We start from the raw sequence: 19,743 nt of genomic DNA on the forward strand, positions 1-19,743 counted from the left end.
CTCTAATGCGCATGCGTGCAATAGCCTCGATTCCAGGTCGAGTGGCTGGAATCGAGGCTAGCGTGCAAAGTCACGATTTGTTTCTAATAATACCGTATACTCTTATTTTAACCAACCAAACCCACATGGAAAAAAGAAATATTGAAAACTAAAATGGGCACTACATCTTTCCCATCTTTGGGCTTATCTGACTGGCTTGTTGGGCAGGTAAATGCCGTGGGCATTAAGGATCCTACTCCTGTACAAGTCAACTGCATTCCCCCCATCCTAGAAGGTCAGCTTAATTGCTCGTGCTCTTACTCTCAGTCACCATGCACCAGTGTCTAGTCATCCCCACCCCTTGTGCTGTGTATACTGCTCCCAATATCTACTGTAGGGAGCCTAATAAAGACCAAATCATCCAACCATATACAATACACACAGATCCGCCCTCCCCCTTTCATCAGTACTATACCGTGCAAGTAAATATTTGTAATTACTCATACATGTATATCCTTTGTACGCAGGTCGAGACTGTATTGGGTGCTCTAAGACTGGCAGTGGGAAGACAGCTGCCTTTGCCCTCCCCATTCTCCACCGACTATCAGAGGACCCGTATGGAGTCTTTGCTCTAGTTCTGACTCCGACGAGAGAGTTAGCCTATCAAATTGCAGAGCAATTTAGAGTGTTTGGCAGCCATATTGGTCTGAAAGATGTTGTCGTTGTGGGAGGAATAGGTGAGAGATATGAACACCTCTGACTTGAATTATGACATGGCGTTTTTACTACAATTACAGATATGATGAAGCAAGGCTTGTCATTGGCTAAGAAGCCTCACATCGTCATAGCAACTCCTGGTCGGCTAGCAGACCACCTGGCCAATACTGATACGGTATCACTCAAGAGAATAAAGTTTCTGGTGAGTGCACGTGAAGTACCTGCTGTAAGTGGGTGTGTCCTAGCTGCTAACTTACAATTTTTCATAATTTGTGTTTGGAACATCCAATTTCAAAACTAAAAGATGCATTTAGTAGCTGTTTGGTAGTGCTACAATATGGTGTGCTTAGATTAGCTATTTGTTTTGGGTTAATCTGTTTCCTTTGGGCTCTATATGTATCAGTCTGTATTATTTATGATTGTAGTACATGACTGTATAACAATTTGCTCGGTGTGTTCACAATGTATCGTTTAGCTGCTTCTAAATTACACGACGTGAGACAGAAACGCACTCTGATTCTGTTTACACGTAGAGCTAAGGCTTGATTGATTGTGATTGCTCGATTTTCACTAAATTCCATCCATCTCCTTTGTAGGTACTAGATGAAGCAGATCGTCTGCTGGACCCCAGTTTTGAAGAAGCCCTGGAAGTGATATTCGACCACCTGCCCAAGAAGAGACAGACACTTCTCTTCAGTGCCACACTAACTGATACGATTGGTCGCTTGAGGGAGGTGGCCACCAACGAACCGTTCTGCTGGGAGGCACCCCGAGAGTGAGTATTCAGTATCGTTTATCGTTCAACATTATGTCATTTGTACGGTAAAATTTTGTATGTGTAACATTATGTCTATGAACCTCCTACACACTTCTGGCTTAATTAAGTTAATTGTGATTAGTGTCGCATACTTACTGTACATGTACTTATCCCTGAACCATTGATTAAACGGAGGGAGGGAATTGTAGTTGACATCTTTCAACAGCCATAACTTCAGTACCGTTGATCCAATGTCAAAAATTTTCACATTTTCTGAAAGCTTAGAAAAATACCTTTCAAATGATGTGTTAAAATCCAAAATTTTGTTAGGACCATAATTTGTCATTTTTCGGCCTTGGACCATGGGCTATTATCCATAGTCTGTCCAAATTGGGAAATAATTTTATTTCTCAAATTTGAACTTTGATGACACCATTTGAAAGGTCTCTTTTTAAGCTTTCTGAAGAAAAAAAATTGTTGATTTGGATCTGCGGAATTCAAGTTATGACAGCTAAAAAAGTCATTATAATATCAGTGAATGGGTACGGTGTAGTGTTGTATCGGTAGTACCACTGTTATGTGTGTACTGCTTTCTTTACATGCAGGGAAGCTACAGTGGAGGAGCTAGATCAAAAATATGTTCTTATGCCCGCTAAGGTGTGTACATGTTCACAGCCTATTTGTTAACATCTAGATGACAGGTACATAATTGTTATATTTGCAGGTAAAAGACTGCTACTTGATTTACCTCATGGAGCACTTGCACAATGAAGAGAAGAAGACACTCATCTTGTTCACTCCAACGTGCCGGTAAGTTAGAGCTACTGATTTTATCGTAGCTTGCGATCTATCACTCTCATTCCTAATGCAGAAGCTGTCAGGTGTACTCCATACTGCTGCGTAACCTTGACTACCCGTGTGTGGCGCTGCACTCCATCTTATCACAGGTAATACGTATTTTTTCGATCGGTCCATTTTCAAATATAATTACTATAGAGCCAGCGATTGGCTTCACTGAACAAGTTCAAGTCAGGTCATGTGAGGATCCTCGTTGCTACGGACGTGGCTAGCAGGTATATTCCTTGTGTAACTGCTATGGAAAATTCTATGTAAGGAAATTCCAAACTTGCTCTTTTTCTCCGCATTTAGTTGAGATTTTAGGCGTGGTGTAGCTCAGCATTGTTCAATCAGAGACTAGTTGCTGAGTTGCAACGTGCCGTCCACGCACGCACACACACACTGCCCCCGCCCACACACACAGCACCGCCCCCTCACACACACCGCCCCCTGCAGAGGTCTGGACATTCCTACAGTGGATGTGGTAGTGAACGTGAACATACCGGCTAGCTCTAAAGACTACATCCACCGAGTGGGCAGAACTGCACGAGCCGGTGTGAACTAATTAAGAAAGCCTGGTTACATACATTACCCCCCCCCCCCCCCCCAGGCAGAGGTGGACTAGCGCTCTCCCTAGTGACCCAGTACGACATTGACAGACTGAAAAGCATCGAGGAAAACATCAGTAAGAACTACGTAATATTAAGCTTAAATATAGCTCTTGCAATGCAATATGGATACAGCGTTACATGGTGTGTGAGTGTGTGTGTGCGTGGGTGTAAGAAACCCTTTGTTGGTTCATATAATTATATAGTTGGTATAGTATAGAAAAAAGGGGACAACTTTTGCTTCAGTGTAAAGATTCTGTGTTCGTGTGTGGCTTAACTTAATATTGAGGTATCACTTCATTTTACAGAGACCACTTTGACAGAGTATGACTCTAAAGAGAGTGAAGTGCTCAAGCTACTAAATTCTGTCAATGTTGCCAAGAGAGAAGTGGAAATTGTGAGTGGCTATTCAGTAGCCAAGGCAACAGCTATTGCAATGTATCTTTGTAAGAGCTATAAACGCTTTCTCTAATTAAATAGCAAAAACTATACACAGGTGTGCATAATTGTGGTAGGCTTAGAGGTGATACATACACTCTTAGGTAGATTATATTATCATTACTTTGTTTGTCATTTTGCAGCGTCTTGGAGACACTGATTTTGGTGAACGTCGCAAGATCAACAAACGAAAACGGAAACTGCTTGAAGGTTTGTTAGCGTACACTCTCTGAGATTGTTTATTTTATCGTTGTTCTGCACATAATTACTGCAGGGTATGTCAAGGCAAGAAAGACAAAGAAGAAGACATGAACTATTAAGACTGTGTGCTACCTTTGTTTGTTTAATCCTCCCCCTCAAGTTGAGGTCAAAAAAACATGACATAATTATATTCAGACACACCCTTTTCAAGTGTGTCCTAGCCTGCATAGCATATAGATAAAAGAGTAGCTAGCTAGCTGTTGTGCCTACACTACACTGCGCTGAGCTAACTACCGGTAGCTATGGATATGGAGCCAAACAGCGATTGCTTTGTGAATGGAGGGGTGGGATGCCAGGACAGGCTGACAGAATGCTTTGCAAGAGAAGTATCCCGGTGTCCCGTAAGTCAGCTAGCTTTAGTTAACCCACTTGCAATAGAGCTGTGTTGTGTAATTACACGCTTGAGCTACCTAGTACCTTGTTTTTAGCTTGTAAACATGTTGTAAATATAATGTGTTTTTTGTTTTTCCTGTACAGAACACAACCTACTCCTCTCGCTATGACAACCCGAGTGCAGGATGGGTGTACATGTGCTCCATCCTTATGTTCTTTATGGTGAGTCAGCAGTGACAATTTAAAACCATTCTGAGCCTATTCATTTTTCCATTTTCGGCAAGTTTTAGATGAGCCAATAAACTAACATTCAGTGTTTGTTTGCAATTTTTGTCACAATTATTTTATAAACTCAAGCAACTGAAAGTGTTATCATTATCATAATCGATGCTTGAAGGTCAGTTGTCGACAACCATGCTCAGTAAATTTTGGGAGTTGCCAAACAAAATGTTTTTGGGAAGAAATTTTGGCAAGTTGTAAGTTAGAGTTTGGGTATAATATTATAGTATTTCCCAGGCAACAATTAAGTCGCTGTACCCATCTGTTGAATATTACTCCCTCTATTTCAGAAAGCTGGGTTTCTATATCTCGAGGAAGCGTTCAGTCAAGCAGATAAAGTGTTTAGGAGGAGGGTGGTGTTGGCTGTGAGTCCTCACATGCACACTTGTCACACACACACAACACACACTTCATTGTTTGCATGGAAACACATTCCTTGAGATTACATATCTCAGACTGAACTGTGTCAACATACATACATATAGCGATAATTATAATAATAGTGGGCCGAAATGTGCCTACTATTCTTCATTTTTATTGCAGCTGTACAAACATAACTCATGCTGTATATTAGGCCCCTCCCCCCAGGTCGTGCGTACGCCCTTAAGGTGATGTGTACATAGTTTGCATTCATTGTATTGCAAACGCTCACTCCTTTCGTAAGCCTCTCCAAGAATTAGTTTCCAAATGACCTTTTATCAGTTATTAATTTTTGATGCAATTTTTCAAAATGGAAGTGGTTTCATTATGGCATGGTCATGGTATGGCTTGGTAGGAATTAATCAGATAGTTACTTAGGAACCCTTAAAACACATATTTTAGTAACCGTGTATGTAGGTGTTTTCAAGTTTAATGTACTGTATTGCTAGAATACTTTGCGGGTGAAAAACCTTTGCGAATGAGCCTATTTAGAAGCCTTTGTGATCTAACTATTGCGTTCTGGCAAGTATTGTCTGTACATGTACATGTATTTACCAGTACTTATTTAGGTTTTGAATTGATCAACCCTCGCAAAGTTCGCATATGTTTGATACTCGCAAAACATTCTAGTAATATGGTATGTGTTGGGAGCTTGTACATGATCTAACCATCAACAGCTGTGTATAGTAAAGCTATTGTACTGTTATGATTCTTCACAGAAATACATTGACATCTTTGCTGGCACTATCGGGTTCTGGCTGTTTGGTTATGCCATCTCTGGAAACACTGATGCTGGAGTACTGGGAGAGGAGCAAGACTACATCTTCTGGTTCTTCAGAGTAAGCTTCTTAGCACACACACACACACACACACACACACACACACACACGCACACGCACACGCACACGCACACACACACACTCACACGCACACGCACACACACGCGCACACACACACACACACACACACATAGATACTTAAGAAAAACACAATTTGAAATAAACCAACACATTAAGCGTGCATATGTGTGAAACAACAATTTGAAATAAACCAACACATTGTTTATTTTCGTCCAGTTTACGTTTGCTACGAACACTGCCACCATCCTGGGGGGTACCCTAGTGGGACAGGGGGTCCAGATGAGAGCTCTCGCCATCTTCGTCTACTCGTTCGTCATGACAGTGAGTGTACACCACCACCCTTAAAAATAGTTTATAGACATTGAGGTATTTAATGCTGGCTCTGTGTGTGTTACATCTGTTGCGATATTGCTATTGTTAACCACTATGCCCATAATTGGAGCATTTGTATTGTCTTTGCTATCACATTTGTAAATCATTTCTAATATCCCAAAAGGATACCCTTTTGACCCATGAAGCCGTACTCTTAAATACCATACTTTAATTCCCTGGCCATTCTCCCCCCCCCACACACACACATGCCCTCAGGCCTTCATCCACCCTAGTCTAGCACGTTTCTTCTGGTCCTCGTCCAACCCCCAGCAGCCGGCCTGGTCTCCGTATGCTCCTTGTAACGGCACCTACACAGCTGACCGGGAACACACCTTCAGTTTCTACACCGAAGACGTGGAACTCGGGGATTACATCTTCTTCGATTTTGCCGGCTCTGGACTTGTGCACGTTTGCGGTGAGGCATACGTACATGTACATCCTATTCAGTAGTTGAGAAAATTAAATTACTACGTTTAATAGCTTCAAGGTGACACAAATTGGCTAACTCTCTCTCAAGCCTGTCCAAATCCAGAGGCTTATAATGGCAGGCTTATAATGACAAGTCCAGAGGCTTATAATGGCAGGCTTATAATGACAAATCCAGAGGCTTATAATGGCAGGCTTATAATGACAAGTCCAGAGGCTTATAATGGCAGGCTTATAATGGCAGGCTTATAATGGCGTATTATAAGCATGAGGGTCCATTTCAGTGGCCTAGAGGGTGACTTGTTAGTAACTATAACGTTTCTGCAGGTGGTATGGGTGCTTTTGTACTGGCAGTGTTCCACAAACTGGAGATAAGTACTCGAACAAAGAAGATCAGAGAATGTTGCTCCTGTCTCAAGAGGAGTACAGATGATGATGACGTAAGAGCTACAGGCTTGTGTGTCCCTCAAGGCTTTAGTGTACTCACTAGCTGTACACACACTTTGCGTACAACCACAAAACACGTGCCTCTTAATCGCAAATGCCTCCAGGGTATAATTATTGTCTGTATGCATACGCAATCGTTCTACTGTACTATGAATGATGCCTGGTGCTGAGCTTTGATCAGGTTCCTTCATGCCTCGCAGATTTATGGTCGCTCCTTTGTAGGGTCAAGCGTTCTAAAAGATCCGTTAGTGGTACGCTCCATCAGTAGACTCCATCATAGTGTGTGTATCTAGTAATCCTGCCTTGCAACTGCTTTTTTAATTGTACTTTTACTCCACCAATTTTAATCGCAGGCTCGAGCAGCTACTTATGGAGCCGAGCGTCAAGACGTGGCACCAGAGGGAGCAAAAAAGTGAGCAAGAAATAATGATTCTGTTATAATGCCTGCCTTTCTAGCGGAGGTGTTCGTATCTTGCTTTGTAGAATGATACATTTGACCTATCGTTTATATTTATGAGTGTTCTCTGTATTGTGATGTAATCGTTTGTTTCTCCAGTTTCCTCGAGTGGATGTACCCAAGTGGTGGTGGTGACGAAAATGTGGAGAGTGCTGCTCTGGGTATCCTTATCCTGTGGACCACCTGGTGTGTGTGTGTGGTGGGTGTGTGTGAGGGGTGCTCTGGGTATCCTTATCCTGTGGACCACCTGGTGTGTGTGTGTGGGTGTGGGTGTGTGTGTGAAGGGTGCTCTAAGCGTATGGACGGTAATGCGTTTATATGCTTGGTATTTACAAGTCTGTCATTCTGTAAGTACTTGACATCTCTGTACACAATGTGTGGGCATTCTTATTATAATTGTTAATTGTGACAGCAATAAAAGATTCGCAGATAGTATTTGTTTTGCAGTCTGGAGGGGTGGCACATGCTATGAACCAAGACTGCATGTACATAATATACATGTATGCTGTTACAGTATTATCCCCCCCTCCCAGGTTTGCGTTCAATGCTGGATCGGCTGAGAGCATCTCAGGGAAGGCGGTCCACTCGGCAGTGGGTAGGATTGCTCTGGTCATGTGCCTGGGTTGTGCCAGTGCCGGGATTGTGCAGACCATCATCTCAGGGCTTGTCCAGATCTACAAACGAGATGAGACGTTTAATTCCAATGAGATAGCCAACGCTGTGTTGGGGGCTCTGGTGTCAGTCACTGGGTGCTGTACTTTCATCGATCCTCCGTGGGCCATTCTCATCGGAGGTAATTCAACCACCCTCGTCCCCACTCCCTCCCCTTTCATCCCCACTAGCCAGTACCTCTAAACCAAATACTATTTTATTGCTTTGTCGCACTGAGGCCATTTTACCATTTTATAAGTTAAGTTTGAGTGCCAAGTTGATACTAATAATGATGGCATTCTGTAGCTGGCTGTATTATGACGTTTTGTTTACGTTTTTAATTAGTTTCAACCTCCTCCCATATTATAGACTTTGTGTTTTCTTCTCTGCAGTGATATCTGTGGCAGTGTACCACTCTGGCTGCTACATAGAGTACCTCCTCAAGCTCCACGATGGAGCCAGGGCCTTCCCTGTGCACGCTATATGGTGAGTGGTGTGACAGTTATAATTAGAGGAAAGGAAACACCCTAAGTTAATGGTTCTGCTTTTAGCTATTCAATTTGTTGTACAAATGTTATCCTCTGCTATCCCAAAAACTATTTGTATGCTCAATTTGTGTTGCCATGTTCTATTGTGCTACTGTAACAGCTGCAATGTGTTGTTGTCACTCGTTCCTCTCATGTACAGTGGTTTCTGGGGGGTACTGTGTGTCGGGATATTCAGTAAATCGTGTTTAATTCGAGAGACTTACGAAGATCTCTGTTTCTGCGTAACCTCTAACCTTCCCGCGTCAGTGAGTTGGACACTACAACGCACACACATATCATGTACATGCAGCTGGTGCTACGAGGAAATGATGGGTGGGGAATTTCCCCATTTGTATGTAGCCATAGAAATTCCTGTACTGTAAGACGTTATTCTATCCCGGAATTGCAGCCTTAATCATAGCTAGTATATATACAATGTACATGTCTTGTGTAGTTTATGTTGTATGGCTCTAACCACACACACACACACACACACGCAGGTGGACAACCACGGGCTCTTGTTTGCGTACCAGTTAGGCGGTGGTTTGTTCATCATGGCGTGGTCGATGACACTCTGTACCATTGTCTTCCTTGTCCTCTGGTTCTTTCCCGTCAACTTTGCACTCGCCTGTCTCCCATGGTATGTATAATAGTCTCCCCACCACACTGGTACGTATAATAGTCTCGCCACCACACTTACACGATGTAATGCAAGCTATTATCTTTGGCTGCTACAATTAGCACTAGCTATGATTATACTCCCATCTTTACTTGGCATGTATATAGTAGCTACGTATGTACACACTGTTAGTGTCTGTGAGCCTGTCATTAATATTTAGTTAGGAGCATAATTATTGTATGCCTTATTAGAGCGTGATGTGACCACACCCCCTCCCACCTTGCAGGGTTATGGGGTTCAAGGACAAAGCGAGAGGTCTGGTAAAGTTCCAAGGCAACGTCCTCTTCACCCACTTCAACGAGATCGGGAGTCCAAACCCGGACGTGGATGTAAATGAGCCACCCCCCACCTCCGGGCACACCACCCCCTACACAGCTCCCCACACTTCTAACGTGAATTTCGGCTTAGTCTCTATCAACACAGCCCCTCAAGAAGCGCATGATAAAGACTGATCGATCATTGATGCAAAAATGTGTGTACTCTGAACTATATATATATAGTTATTAGGTCAATAGCGTGCACAGTTGTAAATTTGCTTATAATTTGTACTATTTTTTGTGAATTTTAGCATTTATAATATTATGACTGTAAATTTCTGAATTGTCTTGTGACAAAACACGTATCATGAATATTGTACAAAATTTGCAAAATATGTGATGCAATTTGAGAAAACAGACCACTTGGCTTGGTCTAAAAAAGTTGAGATCTCTATGCATACTGATAGAGCAGAGAAATGCCTACACAATGCTATGCTTAGTCTGTACATACCTCATTCTATGACTAAGTTATAATCGTTTGAAGTTGGTTGCTATGAAATTGCATTATTCAAAAACGCCATTCAAAGATGCCCTACTCATTAGTAAGCCTATGTTTTGCGTTTTTTGACGAAGCACTGAGGTGAACATATTTGGATTTAGAGCACCAGACTTCACATAGAGATAGTAGAAAGGCTATAGATACTTGTAAGTTTATAAAACTAAATTCATCACTTTGCACTAAAGGTCACAAATTTGCCTCCAGCTCAAATTGAAAATCTAAGCCAAGTGGTCTGTTTTCTCAGATTGCATCACATATAAAACGTACAGCATTAATGGCTACTACTGTCCATGGCAACCTCTCCACGATATGTGAAGACGTTGTTCTCAGTTTCTTGTACACAGACTTCGTACAGCAGCTCAGCATCATGTGATCCGAGAGCTCTCTTAAGCCCACCCCAAATAAAGACGGCCAGGTTTTCAGTTGTACTGCATGGAAACATAAGCAAATTGGTTACAAATTCACACAAATAATACCTAGTGGTATTGTACTGCATGTAAAAGTAATATTTATTATCATTGGTCTGAGTAAATTTAATTAATTATGGATTATTAGACTTCATTATAATGCATCTCACTAATTGCTATAATCAAACCATCACTACACCTAGTACAGTGGAACCCCTCTATAACAGACACCTTTGGGGAACAATGTTTTAGCCTTTATACAGAGGTGGCCTTTGTTGAGAGGTTGTTTTGTACACAAACTGTTCATTTGGGACCTGGGTGCCTGGCCATTATATAGCAACTGGCCTTTATTTGGAGGTGGTTGTTAACAGAGGTTCCACTGTATATAATCAGTGGATCAGTACACACCTAACTTTGTCCTTGAAGAACGGCACATCTTTGTCCAGGTTTCTATGATCCAATGGTTTCATTATACTCTCTTCCATGGCACTCTTCAGAGCGACAATGTTCATCACCATCCCAGTCGTGTTGTCGACTGGTCCTCGTACCGTTGCCTTGACGACATAGTTGTGTCCGTGACCATTCACTCGTGCACACTTGCCGTATAGTGTATCATTTTCCTCTTCACTGAGCGTGTGGCTGTACGAGTGTGTGGTGTGTGATGTGTGTGTGGTGTGGGGGTGCAGTCAATATTCAGGCTCTGTTACAGAGGCTACAGATAACACATGGCCATGTTATGTATGCACACTCACCTGTAAAGTCTGTGTGCTGCAGAGAACTGCAATCTCTTGGTCACATACACAATAGGCAGAGAAGACATTTAGAGGGGCGGGTTATTACATTCCTCGAGGCTAAGATCTTTGGAGGGCTTTTTTGGAGGGCTTTTTTTTTTTTTTTTTTTTTTTTTTTTTTTAGACTTTATGGCGAAACAGTAGGTAAGTACAAACGGGTAGACAGATATAAATCGAAATCTAAGTAAGGTAAAGATATGAAGAACAAACATATAGTAAGTTTAGGTATGCCCATCAAGCACAGGTGATAGAGTTGGTGAGCTAGTGTGCGCATGCGTAGAATATTGGCGGCATTGCATGCTGTTGAATCGCTGCTTTAGAAAGCACATTGAGAGGTTGTGCCAACCCTATATTTATATTGGCCTTTCCCTGCAGAAATAGAGCAGTACACGAGTCAAAATTTGTGCAATAATTGAAAACACAACTGTCAATCCTATGTACAACCTACTGGTTATGCTAATTTGTAAGCATTGCAAGTTGTTGGTTCTCAGAATTACTAATTACTCTTTTTGTTTGTGTAGTTCATACAGATTAATATTAGCTCTATAGCTATTTTCTGTGTACCTTTGCCTAGCCTCGATTCAAGGCCGATTAAAATACGTTTAATTGGCCGCTAACCTTTAGCCCTATTATGCGCATAAACTTGTTTCAGTTTAAAAAGAAATTACTGAGCAGTGATTGTGAGAACCAACTTTATTCATACACGGGGAGAACCTTGAGACTAGAGGCGAACCTTATTTTTCCAACCTTATCAACAACATGAATAAAGCAGCACTGCTTTATTCATACATGGGGAGCACCTTGAGAGGCCACCAACTTATTGTGCCCACCCTATCTATCTGTAAACATTGCAAGTTGTTGGTTCTCGAGCAGTGATTGTGAGAACCAACTTTATTCATACATGGGGAAAACCTTGAGAGTTAGAGGCGAGCCTTACTTTTCCAACCTTATCTGTAAGATAAATCAGCCTTGATATAGATCTAGCTACAGCCTTCCAGAGGGTCTGACATCAGAAGAATGTGGTAAAACCTGCTTATCTGCAGTAGATATAAATAGTCTTCACTCACCAAGCAATCAGCCATAGGATTCAGCAGACTTTCACCAGAGAACGAAAAATGTATTTCAAAATGTCAACAAAAGCAACTCAACAGTTGGATGATGCCAGTGAGAATTTCAATACCGCTAAGACGAACAGAAAGCGAGTGGCCGTGGTCCATCGTCTTAAAAAATTCGGAGACAACTCTTCTCTCAGTGCTGCAGTGTACGAGTTTAAGAGCAAGTCGATTGTCAAGCGCCTTCTTTGGGGATTGATTGTAATTTTAGCAATCGCCGGGTTTTGTTGCATCACTGGTTTGAGTATCAAGATGCTGATCGACGAGCCAATATCTACCTCTATTACTGAAATGAGGCAGGATGAGTTGGAGTTTCCTGCTGTGACTGTGTGCAGTTTGAATTTCCTTGACTCAGCTGTCCTCTCAAAGAGTGTAGTCGATCAATTAATAGCTCTGTTTACTGCTGGTCAACCTCCAAATGTGCCTCCATTGACAGAATGCATTTCAATTGCAAATAAGATAACCAGCGACACTGATATTGACATCGGCTTTGGAAATCTTATTTTGGATCTTGCAAAAAATGATCTTATCAGCTTAATCGAACAATGTTTTTTTGAAGGAAATAATTGCATTAACGACTTAAAAATAGTTAACACAACAAGTGGTGTCTGCTTTACATTCAATGGGCCGAATAAAACTGCCAAGTCTCTTAATGTCCAAGGGACAGGTGTGCTGAACGGTCTTAGGCTTCAAATCGGAAACGGAAATCAAGCATTTACCCTGAATAATAACTATGGTTTCAAGGTCATTGTTCACAATCGTGATGAGCCACCGAGACCAGAAAGTGAAGGGGTGGTGGTTGGACTCGGAAGCAGCCTCAATGTTGGAATGAAGCAGGTGACTTCAGCCGACGAAACACAATTTTACTCCAGCCAAGGTTGTGTACGAAATTCAGATAATCCCTCTAACAACTTAACATTCTCAGAATACTCATCGTACTCTCGCTCTCTTTGCTTGAACGATTGCTTTTATACACACATTGCAAACGAATGCCATTGTGTGGAAAGAAAATTTTACACACCTGTTAAAAGTCCTTACACTGAAATGAGGGATTGTGGTTTAACAGACATATGCTGTGAAGTCTACACATTTCGAACATTAAAAAACAGCTGCAACTGCCCACTGAAGTGTAAAACAGTTGATCGTACTCTCACAACAAGCAGTGCAACAAATGAGGATTGTGGGAGGGTCGGTATACATGTCTACTACGAGAGCCTTGTAACTGAAGTACGTGTGACAACAGATTCGTACACTCCTTGGAGCCTGATCTCTGACATCGGAGGCAACACAGGACTGTTCCTGGGCTTCACGCTACTGACGATAGGGGAAGTGCTGCTGTTGGTGCTTGGATTGTTCAGTGACTGCTGCTGTTCCTCTTGCAAGAAACGATTCAAACAGAAGATGGAAGAATCGTAAACTGACAGTCTGAAAGACAAACAATAATCTGACTCAATATCATAATTATAGCTTACAAGTTAGTAATAGAACACAAGCCTATATACCGTATAGCGCGAAATTTTCGAGGCACTTATATTTTGTGGATTGGCCTCTAAAAGTATTTTCGTTGCACAATGTTCGCGGAATGACTGCTTACCGGAAGCCACGCCTTTAAATCTTGCACGTTATAGCAGGTAAAGAACGATTTTCGTGGACTTAATTTTCGTGTAGGATTGCTAACCCACGAAATCCACGAAAATTAAGCCCCTCGAAAATTTCGTGCTATACGGTACATGTATATAGCCATCCATAGTTACTATTAGGAGGAATGTGGGTGAAACGTGCAGTTTGCAGTATATATGTATAGTAACTTATATTATACAAAATGTTGAATAGGTGGTACAGGCTGGCCAATGCCCTTCTCTGACCCAGCGTAGGTATAGTTCTGCTTGTTTCAAAATATCCAAATAGCTAATCGAGTAGTCCGACTGCTTTAGGCAAACTTCTGAACCTTTTCCATATCCTCAATATTGCATTTCAAGACATGCATGATTGTACATATAATACATGTAATCAATCTACATTGTACTCCATGGCATGCATGCATACCATAATTATAACACAAAATATCAGGTTTTAAATGTGTAATCAATAAATATCACAAAATATTATTAATGACACTGTACAAGCCTGATTGCATTTTTCTAACTATTGCGAATTGCATGCTACTATGGGAAATGGCCTGTGCGTTTCTTTTGTTTGCGATTTATGCAAAAGCTCGCAAATTCGCAATCGAAAGAACATCGCATTCGAAACCATGGAGATATACGGTTGGATTACAGCAGTTGAAAGAGGTTAGTATATGTGACAGGGCCTAGGAAAACAACCCTTATGGAGCAAACTAATTAATTTTATTTTATTGCTTAATTAAATAAAGCAGTGCTTAAGCTTCAAATTGATTACAATATCACTCACTTTGCACCTTCCTACCCCAAAATATTTTCGGGTGAAAGGGGGACAGTATTGACCTACCGTTTTGAGAAACTAATGTTCCAAGTTCTATCCGCATGCAAGAACAGCCTGGCATGAAAAAATTCAATGGCTGCCTTGTAACGGCTATACAAAAAAATGTTTGGATAAAAAAATTTTTTTTTAAGTTAGAGGAGATGTTGACTTATGAAAGAAAACCAAAATCCTAAAATAGCTCTAATATTTTACTTTGTAGTGTACTGAACATTATTAGTTTGCTCCATAAGGGTTGTTTTCCTAGGCCCTGTCACATATACCTACATTCCATATACTGCTACCCCCCCCCCCCCCCCCCACTTACTATTATTCAGTATTGTTGACTTCTTTCGTGATTCTCAGAATCGCATGTTACACACGAGGGAGAGAAAGAATATCAAAGAAGAGGAAAAGTAATAGCTGGAGTAATTAACTAAAAATTCATGTGATATAATACCACACAACAGGTGTGTCCTTTCCCATGCAGCAGTGTGTACGAGTTCAAGAGCAAGTCAATTGTCAAGTGTCTTCTTTGGGGATTGATTGTAATTTCAGTAATTGCAGGGTTTTGTTACATCACTGCTATAAGAGTATCATTGATAAGCCGATATTTACCTCCATTACTGCAGAGGGAGTTGGAGTTTCCTGCTGTGACTGTGTGCAGTCTGAGTTTCCTTGATACGACAGTCTTAAAAGATTTCTCGAATGATCAGTACAGAGTTAGTCACTGATCGATTCGAAGCAATGTTTGCTTACAGTCAACCTGTGTGCTGCAGAGAACTGCATGCAATCTCTAGGTCTTGGTCACATCCATTTGTTTAATGGGTTATATACGTTACATGTTGCTATAACCAACATTACTGTAATAGGATATACCACCTACAACTGGACTGGCTGTGACAGGATGATGGAGAAGAAAGAAGAGGAAATTCCCAGTCATGTGATCCCCAAACACTGAATATTGGAATTCTTGAAGTACGATCACCAATTATAATTATTTTAATTGACACATGCTGAGCAAGAGAGGAAATTCCCAGTCATGTGATCCCGAACACTGAAGCTGAACCAGTTCAGTGGATTGACTGTAACAGGATGATGGAGAAGAAAGAGAGTAAATTCCCAGTCATGTTGATCCCCAAACACTGGATTCTAAAGTACGATCACCAAATACATATTTAATAACTTTCGGATAGGGAGAGGTTCACCAAGAATCTTCTTTAAATATATGATTATTTGCATGAAAAAAAAGATGCCAAGCTATATAATTAAACCAGCCGAGCAGGTGGCCATCCTGGAAGTATGTGGGCCAAGGGCATGCGGGGGTTGGGAAAGGCCCACCAGGCCTCCCCGAGGACGGCCATGAAGAAGACAGTTATTGTGGATGAGACATCAGAAGTTCGAGTAGTGCAAGATTTATAGCCTCTGATTTGAAAAGCCTCTGCTCAAAAGTTATAATATTATAGAGAAAAAAGCAGTATACACACAAAATACTGTTTATACACACAAAATACAGTTTGCATGAAAAAAATTATGAAAATGTAAGCTGTTCTCCTGGAAGAAAACAGTCGTATTATGGGAGTGAAGTATTCACGCTAGATTTCCATGCGGAGGATCATATTGGTTGTGATTTGTAGTTGTGAATGCTTACGTAGCATTATAATATGAAATAAATTGGTTATTGAAGCTTATTAATTGGCTTTGACAATTACGATAATTATGCATGCTGCACATAACTTATCTATGCATGCACAAGCAGGCCAATTATCAATTGCGGGATACACACACAAGCAATAATTATGCTTTCCAACGATCACACCCAGCCATTGGGTCTAACGATTTATTGTTTCAGGCAACTATTATGTCTGCGTGGAAGGTCTTACGGAGCCTTGCTATAGTCTGAGATGCGGGTATAGAATAAAGAAGACAGCCGAGCAAGTCGCTTTCCTCGAGAAGATGTGGGTCAAGGGCATGTGGGGATGGGGAAAGGCCCACCAGGCCTCTCTGAGGACGGCTATGAAGGAAACAGTTAATTAATAATTGAAAATAATTATAAAGTGTAGTTGTTTCTTCTCATAACAGACTCTGATGTCCATGCTTCTGTATCCCGCAATTGTACTGGCTAAGATAGACGGTTTTAGTTATAGAAGGGGAACGAGGTGTCGTACTTGGAAGGGAAAGCACTGAATAGGCGACACGATGATCTACCATGCATTCGACTATTTGAAAATGTAAAGATCTAATTTAATACAAGTAATGATGCTGTTCCCCCGAACAGTGGATATTCGGGATTTCTGATATATTTTTTGAAGTGATCGGCCAATTATAATTATATACTAATTCAAGTCATGTGATCCCGAACACTGGAGCTGGATTGGCTGTGACAGGATGATGGAGAAGAAAGAGTAAATTCCCAGTCATGTGATCTTCAGAAATCCCGTTTAATGAATATCCAGTATTTTCTGAAGTGTGATCGGCCAATTATAATTATATACTAATTCACAGAGCAGGAGAGGAAATTCCCAGTCATGTGATCCCGAACATTGGAGATTTATGTAATAATTTGCACACTCACCTGTAAAGTTTGTGTGCTGCAGAGAACTGCAATCTCTTGGTCACATACTGTACACAATAGGTAGAGACATTACTGCTAGAGGGCGGGTTGTTTGTGAAACAATATTGCCAAAGAACATGGCCTCTATTTCAGAGCGCCCTCGAAATCAGCTCTCTACATTCCTCGTGACTTTGGCCCATGGCTAATGTGCGCATGCGTAGAATGGTGCGAGGGCATTCTGGGCGGCACACGTTGCTATGCTGTTAATTCTTAGAATCGCTGCTTTATTCATAGCTACTATAAATTTATAGTATCTATGCTTTATTCATGCACGTATTCGGGGAGCTCCTTAGAGGCTACGAGCTTATAATATGTGCCAACCCTATCTGTAAACATTGCATGTTGTTGGTTCTCAGAATCACTGCTGCTTTATTCATACACGGGGAGCACCTTGAGAGGCGAGCCTTGTTTTACCTGTAAGATTGATTGACCTGATACGTCTAGCAACAGCTTTTTCCTAGAAGGTTTGACATCAGAATGCGGTAAAATCTGTTTTTCTGCAGTAGATATAATTATAATAGACTAGTCTTCATTCATTCAGCCATAGATATTAAAGCATCCAGCAAAGAATTTCACCAGACAACAAAAAATGAATTTGGAAATGTCAACAAAAGCAAAGTTTGACGACACCAGTGAGAATTTCAATGCTACGACAAACAAAAAGCGAGTGGCCGTGGCCCACCGTCTTGAAAAATTCGGAGACAACTCTTCCTTCAGTGCTGCAGTGTACGAGTTTAAGAGCAAGTCAATTGTCAAGCGTCTTCTTTGGGGAATGATTGTAGCTTTAGCAATTGCAGGGTTTTGTTACATCACTGCTCAGAGTATCAACATGCTGATCGAAGAGCCGATATCTACCTCTATTACTGAAATGAGGCAGAGGGAGTTGGAGTTTCCTGCTGTGACTGTGTGCAGTCTGAGTTTCCTTAACGCAACTGTCCTAAAAGATTTCTCGAATGGCCAGTACAATAACGGACTCTTAGTCAATCGATTAGTAGAAATGTTTGATTACGCTCAACCTCCAAATGTGCCTCCATTGACAGAATGCATTTCAATTGCGAATGAGATAACCAGCAACACTGGTTTTGACATCGGCTTCGGAAATCTTGTTTTGGATCTTGCAAAAAATGATCCTATCGGCTTAATCGAACAATGTTTTTTTGAAGGAGATGATTGCACTAACGACTTAGAAATAGTTAACACAATAAGTGGTGTCTGCTTTACGTTCAATGGGCCAAATAAAACTGCAAAGCCTCTTAATGTCCAAGGGACAGGTGTGTTGCAAGGTCTTCGGCTTCAAATCCGAAAAGGAGATCAAGAATTTAGCCTGAATAATAACTATGGTTTCAAGGTCATTGTTCACAATCGTGATGAGCCACCGAGACCAGAAAGCGAAGGGGTGGTGGTTGGACTCGGAAATACCCTTAATGTTGGAATGAAGCAGGTGACTTCAGCTGACAAAACACAATTTTACTCCGGCCAAGATTGTGTAACAAATTTAGATAATCCCTCTAACAACTTAACATTTTCAGAATACTCATCGTACTCTCATTCTCTTTGCTTGAACGATTGCTTTTTTACGCATATTGCAAACAAATGCCAATGTGTGGAAAGAGAATTTTACACACCCGTTCGGAGTCCTTACACTGAAATGAGGGATTGTGGTTCAACAGACATATGCTGTGAAGTCTACACATTTCGGACATTAAAAAACAACTGCAACTGCCCACTGAAGTGTGAAGTAGTTGATCGTACTCTCACAACAAGCAGTGCAACCAACCAATTTTCTGAGGTCGGTATAAATGTCTACTACGAGAGCCTTGTAACTGAAGTACGTGTGACAACAGATTCGTACACTCCTTGGAGCCTGATCTCTGATATTGGAGGCAACACAGGACTGTTCCTGGGCTTCACGCTACTGACGATAGGGGAAGTGCTACTGTTGGTGCTTGGATTGTTCAGTGACTGCTGCTGCTCCTCTTGCAAGAAAAGATCAAAGAAAAGCTGGAACATATTCTGAATTGACATGCAGTCTGAGAGACTTGACTCATTATCGTAATTATATATATATATAGCTTCCACAATAGTTATTTTAGTATACACGAACCCATATAGCTGCATGTAGCCATCTTAATACTGTTATTTCCTTTCATGCTCTGATTAATTTTTGCTGAACGGTGAGTGAAGACTTGTCTCTTTTATAAGTAATGGAGTAACTAGTCCATCAATCCGTATACGAGAGTTGGAATTCGTAGAAACTGCAATTGCCACTTTCCAAAGAAATTCACCAGACAACAATGGATTTGGAAATAGGGGTTGGTAGATTATGCTCGAGATATTGCCTATTATGCTATTTTTTATGCTCAAGTTAACAGCCTATTATTCTTTTCAAATTGCGTATTATTCTTTTTGAATTGCCTATTATTCCCACATTATTCCCTCCAAAGCACAACATAGACCCCATGTCGTCGCACAAGTAACATCAAACTACCTATTATTCTCATAATTGTTATAAAGGT

The 19,743-nt window shown here is 41.2% G+C and overlaps 5 protein-coding genes across 6 annotated transcripts; 4 read left to right on the forward strand and 1 right to left on the reverse strand.

The window, feature by feature from the left end:
* Nucleotides 1-122: 122 nt before the first annotated feature.
* LOC135338333 (probable ATP-dependent RNA helicase DDX49) lies at nucleotides 123-3,733 on the forward strand. The gene is made up of 13 exons (XM_064534429.1): nucleotides 123-274; nucleotides 507-716; nucleotides 777-898; nucleotides 1,293-1,471; nucleotides 2,059-2,110; nucleotides 2,178-2,263; nucleotides 2,325-2,400; nucleotides 2,450-2,526; nucleotides 2,747-2,844; nucleotides 2,901-2,975; nucleotides 3,207-3,295; nucleotides 3,480-3,546; nucleotides 3,611-3,733. Exons 1-13 carry the CDS (start codon nucleotides 154-156, stop codon nucleotides 3,646-3,648), a joined length of 1,290 nt encoding a protein of 429 aa, XP_064390499.1. The 5' UTR covers nucleotides 123-153; the 3' UTR covers nucleotides 3,649-3,733.
* Nucleotides 3,726-9,698, forward strand: LOC135338331 (ammonium transporter 2-like). 2 transcript variants are annotated; one of them, XM_064534425.1, is made up of 15 exons: nucleotides 3,726-3,938; nucleotides 4,075-4,152; nucleotides 4,500-4,574; nucleotides 5,349-5,468; nucleotides 5,706-5,810; nucleotides 6,078-6,276; nucleotides 6,615-6,727; nucleotides 6,935-6,985; nucleotides 7,088-7,146; nucleotides 7,291-7,377; nucleotides 7,725-7,984; nucleotides 8,235-8,328; nucleotides 8,530-8,635; nucleotides 8,870-9,009; nucleotides 9,275-9,698. In XM_064534425.1, exons 1-15 carry the CDS (start codon nucleotides 3,840-3,842, stop codon nucleotides 9,498-9,500), a joined length of 1,812 nt encoding a protein of 603 aa, XP_064390495.1. In that variant the 5' UTR covers nucleotides 3,726-3,839; the 3' UTR covers nucleotides 9,501-9,698. The 2 variants fall into 2 exon arrangements, with proteins under 2 accessions (XP_064390495.1, XP_064390496.1); XM_064534426.1 differs by lacking the exon at nucleotides 6,935-6,985 and having other exon boundaries at nucleotides 3,727-3,938.
* Nucleotides 9,619-11,184, reverse strand: LOC135338334 (6-pyruvoyl tetrahydrobiopterin synthase-like). Its single transcript, XM_064534430.1, has 4 exons — nucleotides 11,024-11,184; nucleotides 10,680-10,910; nucleotides 10,119-10,292; nucleotides 9,619-9,697 (listed from the first exon to the last, which is right to left on the reverse strand). The coding sequence occupies exons 1-3, from the start codon at nucleotides 11,089-11,091 to the stop codon at nucleotides 10,136-10,138; spliced, it is 456 nt and encodes a 151-aa protein (XP_064390500.1). The 5' UTR covers nucleotides 11,092-11,184; the 3' UTR covers nucleotides 9,619-9,697; nucleotides 10,119-10,135.
* Nucleotides 11,185-11,605: 421 nt separating this feature from the next.
* Nucleotides 11,606-13,746, forward strand: LOC135338332 (acid-sensing ion channel 4-A-like). Its single transcript, XM_064534428.1, has one exon. The coding sequence runs from the start codon at nucleotides 12,178-12,180 to the stop codon at nucleotides 13,588-13,590; it is 1,413 nt and encodes a 470-aa protein (XP_064390498.1). The 5' UTR covers nucleotides 11,606-12,177; the 3' UTR covers nucleotides 13,591-13,746.
* Nucleotides 13,747-17,603: 3,857 nt separating this feature from the next.
* LOC135338003 (acid-sensing ion channel 4-A-like) lies at nucleotides 17,604-19,432 on the forward strand. The gene has a single exon (XM_064534007.1). The coding sequence runs from the start codon at nucleotides 17,817-17,819 to the stop codon at nucleotides 19,242-19,244; it is 1,428 nt and encodes a 475-aa protein (XP_064390077.1). The 5' UTR covers nucleotides 17,604-17,816; the 3' UTR covers nucleotides 19,245-19,432.
* Nucleotides 19,433-19,743: the final 311 nt, after the last annotated feature.

This window comes from Halichondria panicea, chromosome 7, assembly GCF_963675165.1.
Source record: "Halichondria panicea chromosome 7, odHalPani1.1, whole genome shotgun sequence".
Taxonomy (NCBI): domain Eukaryota; kingdom Metazoa; phylum Porifera; class Demospongiae; order Suberitida; family Halichondriidae; genus Halichondria; species Halichondria panicea.

Coding starts and splice junctions, on each gene's coding strand:
- LOC135338333 (XM_064534429.1), top strand. CDS start 154: ATGGGCACTACATCTTTCCCATCTTTGGGCTTATCTGACTGGCTTGTT. Junction 899..1,292: donor TCAAGAGAATAAAGTTTCTG/GTGAGTGCACGT, acceptor TCTCCTTTGTAG/GTACTAGATGAAGCAGATCG. Junction 2,527..2,746: donor GCTACGGACGTGGCTAGCAG/GTATATTCCTTG, acceptor CGCCCCCTGCAG/AGGTCTGGACATTCCTACAG.
- LOC135338331 (XM_064534425.1), top strand. CDS start 3,840: ATGGATATGGAGCCAAACAGCGATTGCTTTGTGAATGGAGGGGTGGGA. Junction 6,728..6,934: donor GGAGTACAGATGATGATGAC/GTAAGAGCTACA, acceptor CATGCCTCGCAG/ATTTATGGTCGCTCCTTTGT. Junction 7,378..7,724: donor CTTATCCTGTGGACCACCTG/GTGTGTGTGTGT, acceptor CCCCCCTCCCAG/GTTTGCGTTCAATGCTGGAT.
- LOC135338334 (XM_064534430.1), bottom strand. CDS start 11,091: ATGTCTTCTCTGCCTATTGTGTATGTGACCAAGAGATTGCAGTTCTCT. Junction 10,911..11,023: donor GCAGCACACAGACTTTACAG/GTGAGTGTGCAT, acceptor ACACTCGTACAG/CCACACGCTCAGTGAAGAGG. Junction 10,293..10,679: donor TTCTTCAAGGACAAAGTTAG/GTGTGTACTGAT, acceptor GTTTCCATGCAG/TACAACTGAAAACCTGGCCG.
- LOC135338332 (XM_064534428.1), top strand. CDS start 12,178: ATGTATTTCAAAATGTCAACAAAAGCAACTCAACAGTTGGATGATGCC.
- LOC135338003 (XM_064534007.1), top strand. CDS start 17,817: ATGAATTTGGAAATGTCAACAAAAGCAAAGTTTGACGACACCAGTGAG.